Below are 18,500 nucleotides of genomic sequence, written 5' to 3'. Positions count from 1 at the left end.
ACGAGGTGGAGAATTGCAAAAGCTGCTGGAATTGTTGGGATAAATACTTTAGCATGGTGCCAGCGTCGTTCCAACAAAGTCATCTTGGTCCCTTTAGAACCGGCGGGTCTTGTTTTCATGATCATTAGATGTAAGTGAAGAGTTTCTCCCCTGGTTTTTTTGCTGGTTATTTCGTTAAATGTAACACAAACGAGGAGACTTACCCCAAGCGTAGGGGCTCAGTCCAGTGCTCTTGTGTGAGGTTTGGCCATGTGTTTGTGTAGATGAAGGAAAAGACCTTACAAAGCAACTCCCTTTGCCCTCAGTGGGGAAAAAATGTTTACTGCTACTCCTTGGAGTAGAGCCTAGACTGAAATGCTTTGCTTGGTCACCTCTGTGTTGCAAGACAATATACTCCCCCCTCCGCCCCCCGAAGATGCATTTTGTAACTGGTGTTTAGGAAACGCTGCCCGAGACCACCCAAACAGCAGTAAACAACCAGGCTGGACTTTTGGGCTGTTTGGGCTGTGAGCAGGAACCTGCAGAGTTGGTCATGCAGCTGCAATAGTCAGGGATAGCAGAAAGTGCAATTAAACTTTTTATAGACTGTTAGTGACAGCTGAATATCGTGTTCTTGTCCTTACGCTCGTGGATAGACTCATAGAAATCAATAGAGGAAAAAGGTTCAAAGTAGTCTGGTTTCGTTTGCACACAGAGCTTTGAATTTCCTTTTGAAAGAATTTTATGTTCAAGCACATATTCCTAAAATACTTACAAAAGACCAGAACGGCCAAAGCTTTGGTAATTCCAGTAAGAAACCACTGGCAGCCTGGTGCGCAGGGTGTCTGTCTGATCGCAGGCTCTACATTTTCCACAGCTCGCAGACAAAAGAACGCTGTTGCAGGACACAAATGTCGGTTCATCCAACAGGATAACTTCATTTCCTCAGCCCTAGCTGGAGTTTGAGCCCAGGCTGAGCAACGGGAACCTGCGCACGCAGCAAGCGGCGTGCCAGGCGTCAGCCGGTGACGGCCCGTGCGGTTGCAGCCGTCGCCCTGCATCCTGCTGGGACTGGCTGTGAAATTCCGCAAGTCCAGGACTAGGAAACCTCTCCTTGGCTCCAGCTGGCAAAGGAGAAGCCCACGGGACTGTTTTTGAGGATTTGGACAGATCTGTGTAGGACAATCAATTTACTGCAATAAATTGTTGGGTTTTTTAAAAATAGAAATGAAATGTTAAGTGTCATGAAGTGTAAATTAAGGAACTTTAAATGTGGCAGGTTTTTATCTTTTGTATGTCTGTGACTTGCAGCAAACCTCAAAAGATGTTTTGGATACAAATATTTTTACCTGCTTCTACTGTTTATAAGAATGAACCTCAACATTCCTTTTTTGATATTTAAGCCATAATTGTAAAAATTATTTGAATTTATTTAAATAATAAATTTTATTATGAAAAGGTCCATTGATGTGATGTGCTTTGACTAGAACCTGTGTGAGGACAGCTATATTTGGACTGAACCAAATGGTAAAAAGGAAAATGAGCATTAACTGCAGTCCATGGCAGAAAAGATTGGTTTCTATATACTGATCGTATGGCTGTATTAGCCTTCCCTGTTTGTTGTGGAGCCGTGGGGGGCTGCTTGGGGTTGGTTTTTTTTTTTGTTGGGTTGTTTTGGGTTTGGTTTTTTTTTTTAATCGCAGTGATCTTTTCACACACTGCAGAGGGGTGAGCATGAAATCATGCTTAGGTACCTATAAGGCGCAGGGTGTCGAGGGTGCGAGGAGCCAGAGATGGAGGTAAGTTAGGGTGAGTGATTTGGAGAGCTTAGGATTCAGTCAGGTGTTTGGGAGGAGGACACGGGGGAAAAAAATAACTTGGGGCAAAAAAACCAAACCAACGTCACTGCAAGAAGCTGGCGCTGGGCATCTTTCGGTGGCTGGAAGGATGGAGATGCTTCTGTCTCCCGTGCTTTGCAGCCGCCGTGTCCTGCGAGATTCCCTGCTTCTAGCTGCTCCCACCTGTGAGTTCTGGGAGGGAGCGCTGAGTCCCGAATCTGCCCAAGGATGTTGTTTTGTGGGGGAAATTTGGAATGGGTTACTGTTAACCGGGAAAGACTTGGGGAAGGCGCTTGTAAAATGGTCGTTGAAAACAGAATGAGTTCAGGTTTACGCAAAATGTTTAAAAATAAGGTTTACCTTTAATTTTTCTCATTCATCTTTCTCAAAGGGATAAAATGAGAAAAACGTTCTTGTGTGCCACCTCATGGTTCTGGTGCACAAGAGCTGCTGTCCACGTCTTCAATAGCGTCAGTTTTTGTCTTCAATATAATGCTGTCGTGCCATTTGTTAAAGACGACTGTGTGAGTGTGCGTTCTTCTAATTGTGAATTCGTATGATCTGCCCGGCTGCAGGCCCTGCACTACGCACGTGTTGGAGGTGACGTTCTGCAGCCTACCGTACCCCGCTTCCGTCTGACTCCCGTTTGTCAGTAAGGTGATGTGCAGTTCATACTGCTCAAGGTGTGACTCTTGATTTTCGGTAAACCACTTGAGCTGGGCCCAGTCCTTCTGTGCAAATGATTCTCTTCGATCAAAAATCAGCGGCATCTTTGTACAGAGGGAAAGCCTAATGTTGGGGAGTCTAGTGCCTCTGAGATCTGCATGTGACACCAAACGGTGCTTGACGTGGAGCTTTCCTGGCACTTGCAAGGAAAGGAGAGTTTGCATAAACTCGGAGAGCTTGGACATTCTCTGCATAATCAAGTCCCACTGGGAGAGGAAAGTTATCATGTCAAAGGTCTCCACGTAGCAGCTCAGCTCCTCCCGACCTCGCCCCAGCTGTTCTAACAGCTCAGTTAAAAGCGACAGCTGGATTTCAGTCTGGTTTTTTCCCACCTTCTTCATCCTCTGGAGTTGGCAGGGGTCGATGAGTTGCAAGATGTCAGTGCGATGCATCACGTGGTTCTGGTCTCTCACGTACACGTGTTTGGGCTCAATGTCCAAGTAGAAGGAGCTCTTCTTCAGGAGCTCAACTTTGTCCTGGTGGTGCTGGAGGTGGTGGGGGCTCAGGTCGGAGTGCAGGAACTGCAGAACAAGGCTTCTGCTTTCCAAGTACCTCTCCCAGCTGGCGCTGTCTGGCGGCTGTTCGCCCTGCGCACTGCTCTCCGAACTGGTTTCACGCTCATTCAAAATCATAGCCATGATTCCAAAGCTCAGTTGCTGTGTAAGAAAGCAGCGATAACGTCATTAAGAACCAAAGGAAAAGCGGCTGTGAGGGAGTATAATCATGGCTGTGACACTTCTTTCCTCTCCTAATTAAAGCTTAGCTTAGAAATTTATAGATGGGAAAGAACTGTTAGCGGAGATGTAGTTCCAGAGGAATTTTCCTTTACAGTTGTACGGTTTCTAATGTTTTGTATGGTCTACCTTTGATACAGTCCAACCAACTGGTCTCCTGCTACCCCTCCTTGAGAGGCTCTGCGTCTGCTTAATAGATTTACTGTCAGGAACTAGGCTCTGATACACTGCCGAAATTTCTCCCTATCTTATTATCTTCTGTTTCGTTCTAATTAGATGCCTTTGTACTCCTGTAAGCAATTTCTTTCCATTCTTCTACATCTCTGGAGATGTCTCTCTTTCTCTCTTTGTAACCTGCCAGGCTGTTGAGGTTTAAGACCCAACTTCTAAGCCAGTTCCTACAGCTACATAATCAGCGTGGTGATTCCAATTAACCCTCTGCCCCCCAAGCGAGCGGGTAGGCAGCAGGCGGAACCATGCAATACGCTGCGTGCCACCTCACAACAGCTTTCAAGAGGAACGCTAGCGTTTCTCCTTGCACCTCTGCCTTCAACGGTGGTGGATTGACATATAATATATGTCATAACCTGCCCGTGAGGTATTGCTTTCCCTTTCTTTGGTTTCACTTTCCGTCATCGCCTTGGCCCATGATACATACTCGCTCGTAGACGCACGCTGCTGGTCTATAAGCAACGTGCAGTTAAGAGAATGAAGCACACGTAAAGCACCTGCGGACAGGTAACGGTTTGCTGGTAAGAAGGTATTTCGGCAGCGGTCCCTTGCGACACCGCGTCTGGCTTGGTCTCGGCTGTTTCATTACTGCCAAAGCCCTGCCCTGGCTGGCGGTGCCTGCAGAGCCAAGGGGGGGAGTGTTCCTGCCTTACGCTTTAGCTGAAGTACCTGTGGCTCCCGCAGCTTACGTATCATAAACAGGAATCAGCTAAATCAAGGCCTGTGCCCCTGTTGCTGGTGGTAGGGTAATGAGAACCCAGCTTGACGCGGCGAATGTGGCTTTCACGAGCTGAACGAGCTTGATTTGTAAAAGGAGGAAATGCGGAATTCTGAAAGCAAGGTTTTGTGGCCCCAGTCAGACTGCGCTGACGCGCTCCAGCAACAGGTGTTGCTAGTAACAACTTCCCTCATTCTGTGTAATTTTCTGGTTATATATTTAAGTTCTTGTAGTATCTAACTGGAATATTTTAATTCTTTTATCTCTTGTAGAAACTAGATGGTGATATCTAGTTGACAAAGCAATTTTTCTTAGCCTCATTTTCCCTAAATACATATCAGAACTATTAACACTTCCTCGTAGGAATTTCAAGCGTTTGTAAACCTTTCAGATGTCTGGCCCCTAGCTGCACGACAATTTCTACTAATTCACTCATTCACGGCAGGTTGTTTTTTTTTTTTTTCCCCCAAGAGAGCTGTCAACTTAAAAAACAAGCTGCATTTCCTTTTTCACTTTTTTCTTTGCACAAAAAAAAAAACCCACCCAAAAACACCACCCAACCAAAAAAAAAAAACCCAACCCCTAAACCAAAGCAGTGCCAGCTCCTGGCATCCCCGTATGGAGCACAACAGGGACAGCACACACAGCAGGTTACGTTACCCCGCTTTCCAAGCGATTTGGCTCCCTGGAGCCGTTTGTTTGCCCACAGACAGAGCTGTGAGTGTGCTTGTTTTCCCTCTCTGTTTTTATATCCCTTTTCTTCTTGCCAGAGCCGGCTGCGTTCCCGGCAGCGCCGCTACCTTGGCAGCCTGGCAGGCTGCGGTTGCACAGGCACAGCCCCAGGCTCGCCGGGCCAGGGTTTGGGGGGCAAAGGGGGGCACCCATAGGGTCCAGGACACCCACGGGGTCTGGGACACCCACGGGGGCTGGGGGTACCCACGGGAGCGGGACACCCACGGGGTCCGGGGGCACCCACGGGGTCCGGGGCACCCACGGGAGCGGGGCACCCACAGAGGCCAGGACACCCATGGGGGCCGGGGGCACCCACGGGGTCTGGGGCACCCATGGGGGCTGGGGGCACCCACGGGGGCTGGGGGCACCCACAGAGGCCGGGGGCACCCACGGGAGCGGGGCTCCACGGGAGCGGGGCACCCACGGGGTCCGGGGCACCCACGGGAGCGGGGCACCCATGGAGGCCAGGACACCCATGGGGGCCGGGGGCACCCACGGGGTCTGGGGCACCCATGGGAGCGGGGCACCCACGGGGGCTGGGGGCACCCACAGAGGCCGGGGGCACCCACGGGAGCGGGGCATCCACGGGAGCCGGGGGCACCCACGGGGGCCGGGGCACCCCAAAGCCCTCAAAGCCAGCCCCTCATCCCAGGGCAGCCTCCCCACCCCGCCCCGCCCCGGGGTCCGAGCCCTGGCTCCTCCGGCCAGGACCCCCCGCCCCACCTTTCCAGGCCCCGGGGAGCTCCGTCCAGCGGCCCCGGCCCCGGCCCGGCCCAGCCCGGCTCTGCCCGCGGCACCGCCCGGCCCGGCTGCCCGCAGCCCCGCACGCCGCGCAGGTTGCCGTGGCGACCATTGTGGCGTGGGGGGCCGGGGCCGGGGCTGGGGCTGGGGCTGGGGCCGGGGGGTCCCTGCCCGCCCTCGCCACCGCCCAGGGCTGGGGGTCCCTGCCCACCCTACCACCGCCCAGATTCGGGGGGGGGGGAGGGTCCTTGCCCTCCCTTGCACCACCCAGGGCTGGGACTGGGGGGTCCCTCCCCGCCCTCACCACTGCCCAGGTTTGGGGGGTCCCTGCCCACCCTTGCCACCACCCAGGGCTGGGACCAGGGGGTCCCTGCCCACCCTTGCCACCACCCAGGTTCGGGGGGGGGGTCCTTGCCCACCCTCACCACTGCCCAGGGCTGGGGGTCCCTGCCCACCCTTGCCACCACCCAAGGCTGGCACCAGCAGGTCCCTGCCCACCCTCGCCACTGCCCAGGGCTGGGGGTCCCTGCCCACCCTACCACCGCCCAGGTTCGGGGGGGGGGGGGGGGGGGGGAGTGTCCTTGCCCTCCCTTGCACCACCCAAGGCTGGGACCAGGGGGTCCCTGCCCGCCCTCGCCACTGCCCAGGTTTGGGGGGTCCCTGCCCACCCTTGTGCCACCCAGGGCTGGGACTGGGGTGTCCCTGCCCACCCTACCACTGCCCAGGCTCCAGGGGGTCCCTGCCCGCCTTTGCCACTGCCCACCGTGCTGGCACACGGTTGCCCCGTTCCTCGCGCCGTGCCGGCACACGGTTGCCCTGTTTCTCGCACCACCAGCACACGGTTGCCCTGTTTCTCGTGCCATGCCGGTACACGGTTGCCCTGTTTCTCGCACCGTGCCGGCACACGGTTGCCCTGTTTCTCGCACCGTGCCGGCACACGGTTGCCCCGTTTCTCGCGCCGTGCTGGCACATGGTCGCCCCGTTCCTCGTGCCATGCCGGCGCACGGTTTCCCTGTTTCTCGCACCGCCAGCACCTCGCTGGGGTTTTGAATCGCCTGGTTTAGCTACGCCGCTGCCTCTGGGGCTGGTGAATCCTCCTCGCAGCCCCGGCTATCCAGGCTGCTCCAAACAATTCTGCTCTTTGTAGCGTTTCTGGGAGGAGGAGGATTGTGAACGACCCTGCCCTGAATTCCTGAGCATTAGGACATCGGCGTCAGCACCCCAGGGCTGCTCTGCCGGGGCCCTGCGCTGAGCCCAGCGTGGGGCAGACCTGGGGTACCCAAATAGGCTTCAGCTTTGCTCTTTGCTGCTTTGCAGATATTAATATTCCCCCAGGAAAACATGGGTGGTTCTGGGGTACTCGTGGGATCTGCTGGGCTTTATGGGGTGGGCTGGTTTGGCTTTTCGAGGGTGAATCTTGCAGTCTTTACATCTGAGGCCAGGCACGCTCCAGCGCTTCTCTCCCTGCGGTGAGACCAAGGCTGTTTCACACAGTGTCAGGCGTTTTGTTAACTTAAACACATAATCCTTATCCGAGAGATGCGCTGAAATAGGATATAAACCACTCCGCTAAGTGCTGCAAACTTCCTTTTGGGTAGGAAGAGATTTTTCCTGCTCTGCTTTGCTGCGGGACCCAACTGGCCAGTCAGCTGTTTTATTGCAGCGAAGACTGGCTCGTCTTGTTGGCGGTGGCAAGTTGAGTACCGCGACTGGTGCATTCATCAGCAAGCTGGACAGGCGTCCTGCGTCTTGAAGGTGCCTTCGTACCGCTTGTGATTAAATCGTTGGGTCAGGGCTTAGCCTTAATGCTGTCTTGTACGCTTAGCTGGTGCCTCTCTGCTAAGCATTTTTAATCGAATGATAGGCAAGACCCGTAACACCAGCCCTGAGCTTCTGCTTGGACATCAAGGGAGCAGGCGAGCTGTCATTTTAAGAAATCAATGCATCTTCTCAAGGCAGCCGGAGCTTACCATTTCATTTCACAGCTGCCAAGAGATTAACTATACAATTGTCAGGTGCAATTCTCTAACAGACAAGGAAGAGAACAAATCTGAGTGAAAGAAGGTTGATAGCCTTGCTTGGGGGGGGGGGAGGGCTGGCAGAGATCAGTATTTGGTAATAATGCCAAGTTTCTGCAAGAAATGAATTTTCACGCTCATGTCATGGACCCCAATCCTGTCGTTCGGGCTGTGTGTGCTGGGAACCGGACCTGCCCTTTTCCCTCGGCCTTGGTGGTCTGGGGGCTTAAGGACGTAAGAGTCGTCCCGTGGAGGTCCAGCTAACCTCGCCTCCTGTTCCAGCCGTGGCCTGTGCCGGATGCCCAGGGAGGAGTGTAGAGCGAGGCGTGCGCGGCTTTGTGTCCCTTTCCCTTGGCACCTTCCCCATCCCATGATTCCTGAAGATGTGACGGTGTCTTTGCATTTAACAGCTCTCGGCGGAGAGCGTGTCTGCCCTCAAGCTGGCGAGGTCTGGGCTATTCGGGGTGTTCTGTACCCCAGAACCGACCTGAAAAGGGTGGAGGTAGAAGATGAAAGTGTCGCACAGCTGAGCTGAGCGCAGTGGCTGAGCTGCTCACGCAGCCAAGGTGACGTCCCGGGCTTAGCAAGCGTTGCCCCTCATTTCGGCAGGGTTAGAATGTCGCCTGAGCACTTCCGATGCGCGCAGCGTGGTGCACCTTTGCGTTTATTCACAATAATAAACGTCTCGTGCAGAGACTTTTGCACCGAGCTTGCTTGTATTTCTCATTGGCATAAAAGCTCACCTTCGTCCCAAATTTAGCAAGGGAAAATGGAATCCCTTTGGCTGCCCTATCCAGAACAGCTGGCCAAGCTGCTGTCTTGATTTTAGGAATATGAGCGTAAACCTGCTTGTAGTCTGCAGCTGAAATGTTACTGTTTTGAGTGGCTTTGCATCAGGGATCGATTCAGCTATAGGATTTTACAGCACTCTATGAATCTTTTCGAATTAATACAAATACATATGTGTTTGGAAAAAAAAAAAAAATCAGATACCACGCACCCCTTTCCTCCCCTTTCTCATCAGCTGAGCTGTCTCTGTAGCGGAGCTGACAGCCATTGTCTGCCACGTTTGTCATTCTGCCCTGTCCTCCTGCCCACAACATCAAAATAAAGAACTTGTTAGTCCTGTCTTTGAGATCAAGATATCAGCAGACAATTGATTTTCCTCCCTCTTCTCATTAGTGAGCTCTGACACTTAATAAAACATATATTTCCGCTCTCAGGGTAAGCAAAACACCCAGATAGCGGCTGTCAGAGAGAGCTGGGAGCAGGGATTCATCTTTATGGAAAATCAATAGCTGGACCAGAGAAATTGGCAGAACCCAAATTAAAAGTCGCTGGCAATTTCTGTCTTCATATTTCATGTCTACTGCATTTCTGAAACAGTAATTTGCTGCAAAGGAAACCACCGCCGGGACAGGGAGGAGGATGGACTTCGTGCCTGGTTCTTCCTCTGCTGCTTCCCCAGATGGGACCCCCCGGGTGAAGGTGGGTGCCAGGTTCGGAGCGGCTCTTTGGGCAGTGCCGGGTTCACGGTGATCCCCGTCCCAGGGACAGAGGGTGTTCCCACAGAGCGCTCTGCCAGAGCTTGAGCACCCATGGCCATTGCTGGCGTAAAGGTCTGCCAGCGTCACCAGCTGCTCCAGGGATCCTGACTGCATCCCCGCATCCCCGGGTGGCACCCATAACTGCTCCTGTTTGGGTACTCCTGGCACCCATAACTCGTGTTTGGGTACTCCCTGGCACCCATAACTGCTCCTGTTTGGGTACTCCCTGGCACCCATAACTCATGTTTGGGTACTCCCTGGCACCCATAACTGCTCGTGTTTGGGTACTCCCTGGCACCCATAACTCGTGTTTGGGTACTCCCTGGCACCCATAACTGCTCCTGTTTGGGTACTCCCTGGCACCCATAACCGCTTGTGTTTGGGTACTCCCTGGCACCCATAACTCGTGCTTGGGTACTCCCTGGCACCCATAACTCATGTTTGGGTACTCCCTGGCACCCATAACCGCTCGTGTTTGGGTCCTCCCTGGCACCCATAACTGCTCGTGTTTGCCTGGCCCCACGGGAGCGGGACTTTCAGGGCTGCCCATCAGCTGGCTGCGCTGAGCTGCTCCAAATCCCGTTATCACGAGGGCGCGACTGATTTACTCACCGCTTGCTCCCAGTTTCACGGGTGCCTCATATACCTGAAATAAATCATACACGCCAGACAGATCCCAAATCTAAATCATCGCCACACTTGGCTCGTCGGGCTGTGATTCAGAAGGCTCACTTTGAGAGGGAAGAGGCACGTAAGTTTTCTAAGGAACCTGGCGGGGGGAAACTGCTCTTCTGGGATGCAAAAGCCCCAGCTGGACGGGGCCAGGGAGGAGTTAATTGTGTCCCCGAGGCAGCAATTCTCTCCAGCTCATTACACCACTAATGGCACCCTGGAAGGGACCCCCACAGCCTGGACCTGCTGCAGTTTGGGGTAGCTGTTTGCCTACAGCGAGCCAAGAAGTTTGCGGGTTTGGTGGCTGTTTTGGGGGCAAAAATCTTCCCTGGTCTGCGCCCAGCCCTGAGATCCGCTACGTGCAGGGCTGAGCGCTCGGGATTGCCTCTGGTAAGGGAGCCTTTACCTGTTAGCTTTCCTTTCCTCCCCTGCGGAGTGTTTGATGGTTGGCCAGCCCGGACACGGCTTGGCACCCAAGGGGAGTCCTAGGGCGGGCAGACCCTCCATTCTCCAGCGGAGATGTAAATCTAAGTACCCAGAGACCCAGAGACACGTGTGGGATGTGAGAGGTGGGAGCTCGTCTGAGCTGCAGGCTACAGCCAGGGTTGGTTTACCGATGATCTAGCTCGGGAAGATGGAACAGGTTCACGGAAGCTCGTTTGTCTTGCTGGAAGCTCATCAAAAGCCCGGCTGGATAGCCTTGTGCTGTGCTGCACTTTCTGCAAGACAGACATCCTTGAGCATAAGTTCAAGGCAGGCTGTTGTGTCCCAGCTCCCACGAGACGGCCCTTGCTGGCAGGCTCAGCCGAGCAGCGAGCATGCATCTCCCTTTTTCCAGGAAAGCTTCCCAAGGTGGTGGTGGTGGGGGGGGGGGTCACGTTTGCTTGGATGTGGGACAGAGCGCAAAGATGGGAAGTGGGAAAGTTGCTGAGCCTGCAGCTTTGTCCCCTGGTCGTCACCTGCGGTCAGCCTGCACTCGGGGCTGCGGCCGGCGGGAAGCACGGTCGGGCTAATGGCCGGATGCAGCGCTCCCAGGGAGCCGGGCATCCGCCCTCCCCAGGGCACGGGGCATGAAAGCAGCCCCGAGGCTCGAGCATTCGTCCCACTGGGAACGCGGCGCCCAGCACCTTTAGTGCCAGTGGGCAGAGCAGGGCAGGCAGAGCTGGAGCCTGCGTCCTGTGATTTATCGCCTGGCTCGTGCTCCCTTCCGTCTCTCAGGGCTGGCGTGTTAATCTGCAGCGCCAATGTGCCGGATAAATCAGCCTGAAGCCTTCATTCCCACAGCAGCCTCTGAGCACGGGGGGGGCTGCAAGCCCCCAGGGCTTGAGCAAGGCAGGGGCATTTATTTCTTGCCATTGAAGGCTCAGAGACCATTTGTCCGTGGTGCCAAACATACAGCCCACTATTGGGGCGTTCCTGGGGTACAAGGAGGAATTGAGGCTCACGGTAGGATGACGACCTGCTTGGGTTTGTAGAAGAGGGGAGGTGAACCCTCGACTTCCAGTTTAGTGCCCCAGAAGGCTTTTTGGGGTGCGAATGAGCAGCTTTCATGCTGGCCCTTAACCCGGGTTAAACCGGGAGCGACCGCAGGGCTGGATCCATGCAGAGGGAGCAGAGTTGGAGCTTGGAGCGATGCGCTGCTGGGTCAGGCTTTGCTGCTGCTCGCAGGGATGCTCGTCCCAGGGGCCTCATCCAGCCCTGATGCTGGGGCCGGGGGCTGTGGCACGGCGTGGCAGCGGTCCACAGGGCTGATCCGTGGGGGCTGGCGGGGCTGGAGCAGGAGGGTCGCTCCGGGAATGCTGACAGCCCCCGGCTCCGGCGGCGGGACGGCAAGGGTGAAGTCGTGCCCATGCCAGCTCAATCATCTCCGCTGGTCCCGGGGGAAGCGCAGGCTTTGGCAGCTCTAAGTGGGGTTGGAGGCGGATGCAATTCTGCAGAGCAAGATTCCCTTGCAAAACCTGTAACAAAAATAAAAATTAAAAGTTCTTGGCTGAGAAGCTTGTTTAAAGATCTTATCTCTGGCAGAGGAAATAAGGTCTTAATTCCCTCCCTTGCCGCTTGCCTCCCAGCGCGTCTCCACAAGCGCTGGGTCCCCAGAGGAGCGCGGGCCATTCACTCTGCCAGGAAACAAGCTGGAGCCGAGAAGTGGAGAAGTGGCTTTTGTTCGTGGAGCGGAGCCTGGCCTGAAGTGGCTGTGGGCGAAGCTGCTGCCTCTGCCACGTGCGGTCCCTGCTGTGGGGAGAGGCAGGCGGAGCGTGCGCGGGGTGGGCACCCTGCGCCCTGTGCAGCCCCGCAAACGCGCATTCGAGGCAGATACAGCGGGCAAAAACTGCATTTGGCTTTCTGACTTGGCCACCTTTCTTTTCTGAAGCCTGTGGAATCGGGAGGTGGTTTGGGTGATGTTGCACCCCCTGTTCCATCCCCCGGGTCCCCCCGGGCAGGGCTGGCATCCCTGGGGTTTTTTGCAGGAGGAAGGACGGGGTGGCCATGGCCGTCCCACGCACATTGGGGGCTGCGCTGCTCCCGTCCGCGCTGGCGCTGGAAAGCTGTTGGGATGCTGTGTGCAATAGGATAAAAGATATTTAATAAGCGGCAGCTTGACGCCATCCACGCGGCCTTATCCGCTGTGCGGCAGAGCACCAGGGCTGGGCTGGCCCAGGGCTGAGGACCCCCACGACCGTCCTGCAGCCGAACCGGGGGGGCAGAGGGTGGGGAGGGTCCACGGCGGCCGGTGGGGAGAGCAGAGCCCCCCGCCCGCCAGCTTTCGTACCCTCGCGTTTCATCGTCACCTCCACCCGCATGAAGAGCCTCGCCTGAGTCATCTCCTGGCTAAATGGAGTGCGTGGGCTTGGCGCAGCTTTAGCTGCTCATCCTCTGCTTTGCTGGAGCCTGACACGGGGTAAAATAGAGCTGTTCACCGACGTGGCGATGAGGCAGACGAATGTCCTGTACCAATAAAACAGGCTTTGCTCTCCTCCTACCAGCTCGAGCCATTGGTGTCTCTCTGCGGTCCAGCAAGGACCGCTTAAGTGGCTGCTGCTTGAGGAGCTCAAGAGATCTTAAAAGAAATATGGACTTAGGTTTTGCACCAAATGACTTAGTGCTTTAGCTGTAAAATGCAGTGCCAGAGCCTCTGTGGAGAGGAGGCTCTTGAAAAAATGTCCCTACCGTGTGCTGAAGCAGGGAGAGCGAAGCTGATGGCAGCATCTCACCAGGGCTTGTTGACGTTAAATCCCGCAGGGGTGAGGTTGGCGCTGGCCCCGCTGGCCCCTGGGACCGCGTCCGGCCTCGTGGCCGTGCTGGCTGCCATGGGGTTCCTTGCCTTTGCCGCCCTCGCCCCGCTGCCTGCTCCCTGCCCCTGGCCTTTGCCACGTGCAGCTCTCCCACTGCACGCAGCCTCTCCCGGTCCCCAGGGAGCGGCAGGGCAGGGGACGGGGGTGCTGGGGTGCTTTTGTCAGCTCTCAAGTCATCAAAGAGCTTCGCAGCCCTCTTTGCATACGAAATAGCAGGTCTCCAGAGAGCAAATCCAGAGTGAAACATTTCTCCCGGTGACTGACACCAACCTCGCTCTGTTAATGATGTTAAAAGCTTTTTGGCTGTCGGCTGTGCCGTGCGGTCACCTGCCCTCGCCGGCTTCTTGCCTGCAGCGTGGTGGCACACGTGCGAGCCGACCCGGGCTCCCAGCCCAAGCTCCTGCTGGAGCTCATCCTTGTCACATTTGCAGGGGCCGAGCTAACGAGAGCCGGGGGCCATGGGAGCGCACGGAGTGTGTTTTGTGTCCGGTCACAGACAAGTGCATGATGCTACAAACCCGGAGGTTGGCAAAATGATCCCTGTCACTGGTGGAGCTTAAACCAGAGGGGAGTCATGGCAGAAAAAGGAGCCTCCTTGGAGGTGCAGCAGCGTTTGTGCTGGGGAGTTTGGGGGTGACTGCACGTGGTGGGGGACAGCGAGCCATGCCAGGGCAGCAGGATTACGCAGCATTGCTGCAGGCAAGGTCTGAGTATGCATCTCCCAACAAACCTTTCCTCTGCTGTGTCACCTCCTCTCCCTCCTCCGGCGGGATGCCAGTGATCTGGACCTGGTGGCGGGGCCCCCAGCTCCCCAGCCTGCAGCAATGGTGCAGGCAGCCCTGCTCTCCGTGAGCAGCGAGCCGGTGCCCGGGCAGTGGCAGCAGCGCGGCACAACCGCTCTCCACAGCTGCACTTGTCACCGGGATGGGGACAATCTCGGGATTTGTCCTGCACCCGCTGTCAGTGTGACCTGAGCTGCCCCTGCCCCTTCCCTGCCTGCAGGCAGGATGCTCTGGGCAGGACCGCTGAGGGTAGGGAGATGTTTGAGCACCCGAGGTTGCCCTCGCAGTGGGTGCCGTGCGGTCAATGCCCCTCAGCCCCACGATAACCCAGCTGGAAGCTGTGGGGCTGGCCTAAACATGGTTCGGGCCCCCCCTTGCTTGCCTGCCGGTGAGCAGGGCAGCTCTGGCCCCTTGGCATCGCTCCGGCCAGGGCTGACCAGCCCCGCTGCAGCCCCGCTGGGCTGAAAGCATCCATTTTAGGTCTGTCGGCAGCGATTAGGGAGCACAATGCTGATGGCCACGCGGGGGGAGCCCACAGCCCACGGCCACACGGCTGCCGGTGCTGGGGCTGCCGGGAGCGAGGGCGGGAGGGGAGCACTGGCCATCGAGCACGTCCGAGCACGGGTGTTGCGGCTGCCCCGGGTTGCACAAGGTGCAGGGCCGTTATGCAAGGGCTGGCGAGCGGCGGTGCATGGCCCCATGTGCCAGGACGCCCTGTGTCCCTCACCGGCTCAGGGTGGCCCCAAGCCACTCAAAACCCGGGAAATTGCTGGCTGCCAGTCCCTGCTCGATGGGAAACTTCTCGTCGCCACAGGACGCAGCTCAGCCTTGCTGTGCTTTTCCATTGCAGATGTCAGCTGTGGGACAGGGGGTCCTGGCTAGAAACAGGGCTACGGGGGCTCCTGGTTGCTGCGACTGGCTTGGTTTTGTTCCACGCATCTGGGATTTGGGGCAGAGGATCTGTGCAAAGGGAGAAAACATTTGTGGCTGCTAAAGCAGCAATTCTGCAGGGCATTTTCCTTGCTGAGTTTGCAGCCACCTCTGGGAGTGGGTGGCCAGCTGGGCGAGAGGCTGCTCGTCCTCTTCAGCTCCCAAACCGCAGGGCTGCTGGGGAAGGGGCAGGGCCGGGAGGCGTTTCTGCAGGCAGCGTTGCAGGCAGGGGCCGAGCTCGTCTGCCCCGCTAATCGCCGTGGCCTAGTTGGTGCCTGCAGTGAGAACGGGGCTAATCCTAATCCGGGGCGAGGATAAACGGACGCGGGCGCCGCGTGCCAGGGAGCCACGTTCTGGTTGGCACCGGCCGCCGTGCCTTGGTTTAGTGCCCTAAGCCCCCGGGGTCGGGCCAGCTAGCCCAGCGCAGGCTTAGCCAAACCTGCCCTCCGGGACAGAGCCGCTACCACTTTGGGGCCTTGGTCTACCGACCGCTGCTCGGGGACTCCCCTTCCTTACAAACTCGCCGCTGGCAGCAGGGCTGAGGACAAACGCATGAAACTTGTGTTTCAAGTTGTGTGTGGCTTTTCAACCCCATCAAATAGCTTTATTCACACAAACGTCTCTTAATTTACAAAGCCTCTGCCACTCATACACATCAGGGTATCCACAGTGTTCAAAGAACTTAAATAGAACATCTCATACCAACCCAAGTAAACCAAGTACAAAAAAATATTTATATAAAGTTGTTCACACATAGGTCCTAGATTACCAGCTTCTGTGCAAAAAAAAAAAAAAAAAAAGAAAAAATACAGGTTCATTTACCAATATAATTATCTTTAGTTTGGAGTCTGGGTTTAAGCCTTTTGCTCTTGCTAAGCTCAGCACGGGGGCTGCAGGGAGCCCAGAGCAGGGCTGGGCCAGGGTGCCCCTGTCCCGGGGCTCACCCAGCACTGCTGGGACCCCAGCCCCTCCCTGGAGTCGCAGGGAAGCGGCTCTGCAAAGCTGTTGGGGTTTGCTGGATGGTTGAGCTGAAGGCCCGGGCTGGGGACAGGCACCGGGCTGGGGACACCAAGCACTCCCCTTTTAGCCCCTGCGAGCTCTTCCCGCAGCCTGGACATCACCCTGGGACTTAAAAGCACTTGGGCAGACTGCAGAGAAACAGGGTTTGTCCCATCACAGCTGGAAGAGAGCAGCTCCCTGCACTTTCCTTCCGGCTGCACCTACCGCCCTGACACCCCGCTCTGAAGGGTGAAACACTTTTGGATGCGAAGGGCCGCACACTGGGACATGCCCGGTTACCAGCTGAGCAGCAGAGGAGCCGCTGGCGCAGCTCTCCCCACCACGGGTGACGGCTCCCAGGCAGCACCTCGGCAAGGGAGCCAGCAGCACGAGCATTGGCCGCATCCCGCCGCCGAGGGAGCCGTGGGCTTTGCTTTCCAGATGCTGCCCCTTGGATCTGTGTGGCCTGGCTAAAGGAATGGGAGGCTGCAAGGAGCCAGGGTGAAGCACAGCCCGCTCCCGCGGCACGGCCGAGCCGGCGCGGGGCTGAGCCCTGCACGCCCAGCCTGCGGCAGCATCGCCAAAATGCGACCAGGAGCCCCCCTCGCCCCTGGCAGCTGTAGTGTGAGGCTTGGGCAGCACGTGCCTGCAGCTACCGAAGGAAAGCAGCGACACGTTTCCTTGCTCTCCTGACCTGCAGAAAGCACAGGGAAACGCGTCCCACTTTGTGCCGTGAAGCAGCTGGCCCATGACGCTTGGCAGGCTTAAACCCAGACTCGATACTGCATACGGAGGAGACATACAACGCACACAACGGAGGATTTCCACAACGATGGTAATGCTTGTTTTAAGTCTTATTGCTCCAGAAAGGCTCTGAGAGCCTCTGATATGTGAAGGAGCTGGGTCCTGAGGAGTAAAGGAAGACCACAGGGGTAACTTATCTGTCACTAGCACTGCCGAACCTCAAACACGGCAGCAAGGGGACAAGGGGGAGCTAACCTAACCCCTCCAGGCTAGAGCCACCTCTGCTCTCTCCTCGCCACGGACCGAAGCTGGCCGGGAGATCCCCACAACACCTGCACGATGCCGGCGGTGTCAGCCTTGCTGCAGGCTGGTGCAGATAACACGTTTCCCAATCCTCCTGAGGCTTGGCTTGATCCCCCCACCCACCCCACATCCCTCTTGTAAACAGCATAGTCAGAAGTAAACAGTTTCATACAATCACCCCCCCGGCACGGGCACCGGCTGGGACCCCACAAGCCCGGAGGGCGGCAGGGTTTCACGAGAGGGTGCTCGGTTCCCCCCACACTGACCACCCCCCCCCGGCACGTGGATGCTCAGCTTCGTTGCGGCCAGGAAGAGATGGAGACAGCCTGGCCCCGGGCTGGGCAACGGGCTGCAGGCTCGCTGCTGCTTTCCGAAGCTTGAGTTTTCCCAGCGGCGCATCCTAATGCCAAAAACATCTACAGTGGGAGGAGAAGTTGAGCCTGCAGGAGCTGCCCGACAGACCCAGCTGGGAAGAGAAGCCTAAACATCCCCCATCCCACAGCACCTGCAGGTTTGAGCTGTTCCCTGTTCCCACCTTGTTCTAGAGGGAGCGCTGGTCCGGGACAAAATAACTGGGAGGAGAGATGCTAGGAGCTGTAAACACAAGGCAGGTTCCCATATAGTCTGGGGAGTCGAGCACAAACAGCAGCAAAATCATCAGGGAGAAACGCTCTTAAAAGGACAAACTAATGAGGGAAACATCCACATTGGCCAAAGGCTAGCAGCCCTAGGTCTCATCCTTGGAAGTGTTTGCTAAATCCTAAGTAAGGCACTACGGTCTAGCTCACTAACATCAAGCTGCTTTAAAGACACATCTGCAATGCAAAAGCTGAGGTGGAGACGTGTGGTTTGAAGATGGCCTGAAACAGCAATGGACCAAGAGGGGTGACCCTCCCAGACGCTGCCTGCCAGGCTCACTCCTGTCCCCAGAGCGGAGCAGGGTGCTGGCAGCTGGCTGGAGGCAGCGGTCCCAGTGAGCAGCCCACTCGCCACCTTCCATCTCCACATCCTGCATTTCAGGCTTGGTTTCCACACATGGAAACCTCCTGCTAGGAAGCTCCCTTCTCCTGGGGCGTAATGCCCCGGTGTGGGGCCCTTCCAGCAGGGAAAGCCACGTGAGAGCAGGGCTGGGAGGGTAAAGCCCTCTCTTACTGCATCCGTTCAAGCCAGGGTTAGGTTATAAAAGTTGTAATAGTTAGGAGCAAAGGCTCTGTCAGGTGGAGGAAGGATGGTCCGGTGATCAGGGCACTAACGCTGTACTTGTGAACTATGGGGTTCAGCTCTTGTCCCACCGCAGCCCTCCTGGGGGATGCAGGGCTCTGCAAGCCCCCCCCGGCAGCTGGGGAGGAACCCACCTGCAGCTCCCGGGCACGGCCGCTGCAGGGATCTGCCGCTAGCTGGAGAGAAATGAGCGCGGCCGAAGCAATGTTCAAAGCCCCCGAGAGCGCTCTGCGGCCAGGGCCGAGCACAGCGCCTGCTCGCCAGCCCCAAAACCGCTCAAACCCCAGTAACC

At 56.5% G+C, this 18,500-nt stretch overlaps 1 protein-coding gene across 1 annotated transcript; it reads right to left on the bottom strand.

Annotated features, from left to right (window-relative positions):
• Window positions 1–2,242: 2,242 nt before the first annotated feature.
• Window positions 2,243–3,913, bottom strand: FNDC11 (fibronectin type III domain containing 11). Its single transcript, XM_009493152.2, has 2 exons — window positions 3,869–3,913; window positions 2,243–3,199 (listed from the first exon to the last, which is right to left on the bottom strand). The coding sequence occupies exons 1-2, from the start codon at window positions 3,911–3,913 to the stop codon at window positions 2,243–2,245; spliced, it is 1,002 nt and encodes a 333-aa protein (XP_009491427.2).
• Between the last annotated feature and the right edge of the window lie 14,587 nt (window positions 3,914–18,500).

Source organism: Pelecanus crispus, chromosome 14 (assembly GCF_030463565.1).
Source record: "Pelecanus crispus isolate bPelCri1 chromosome 14, bPelCri1.pri, whole genome shotgun sequence".
Classification (NCBI taxonomy): Eukaryota; Metazoa; Chordata; class Aves; order Pelecaniformes; family Pelecanidae; genus Pelecanus; species Pelecanus crispus.
This window is presented reverse-complemented; position numbering and strand designations above follow the sequence as displayed.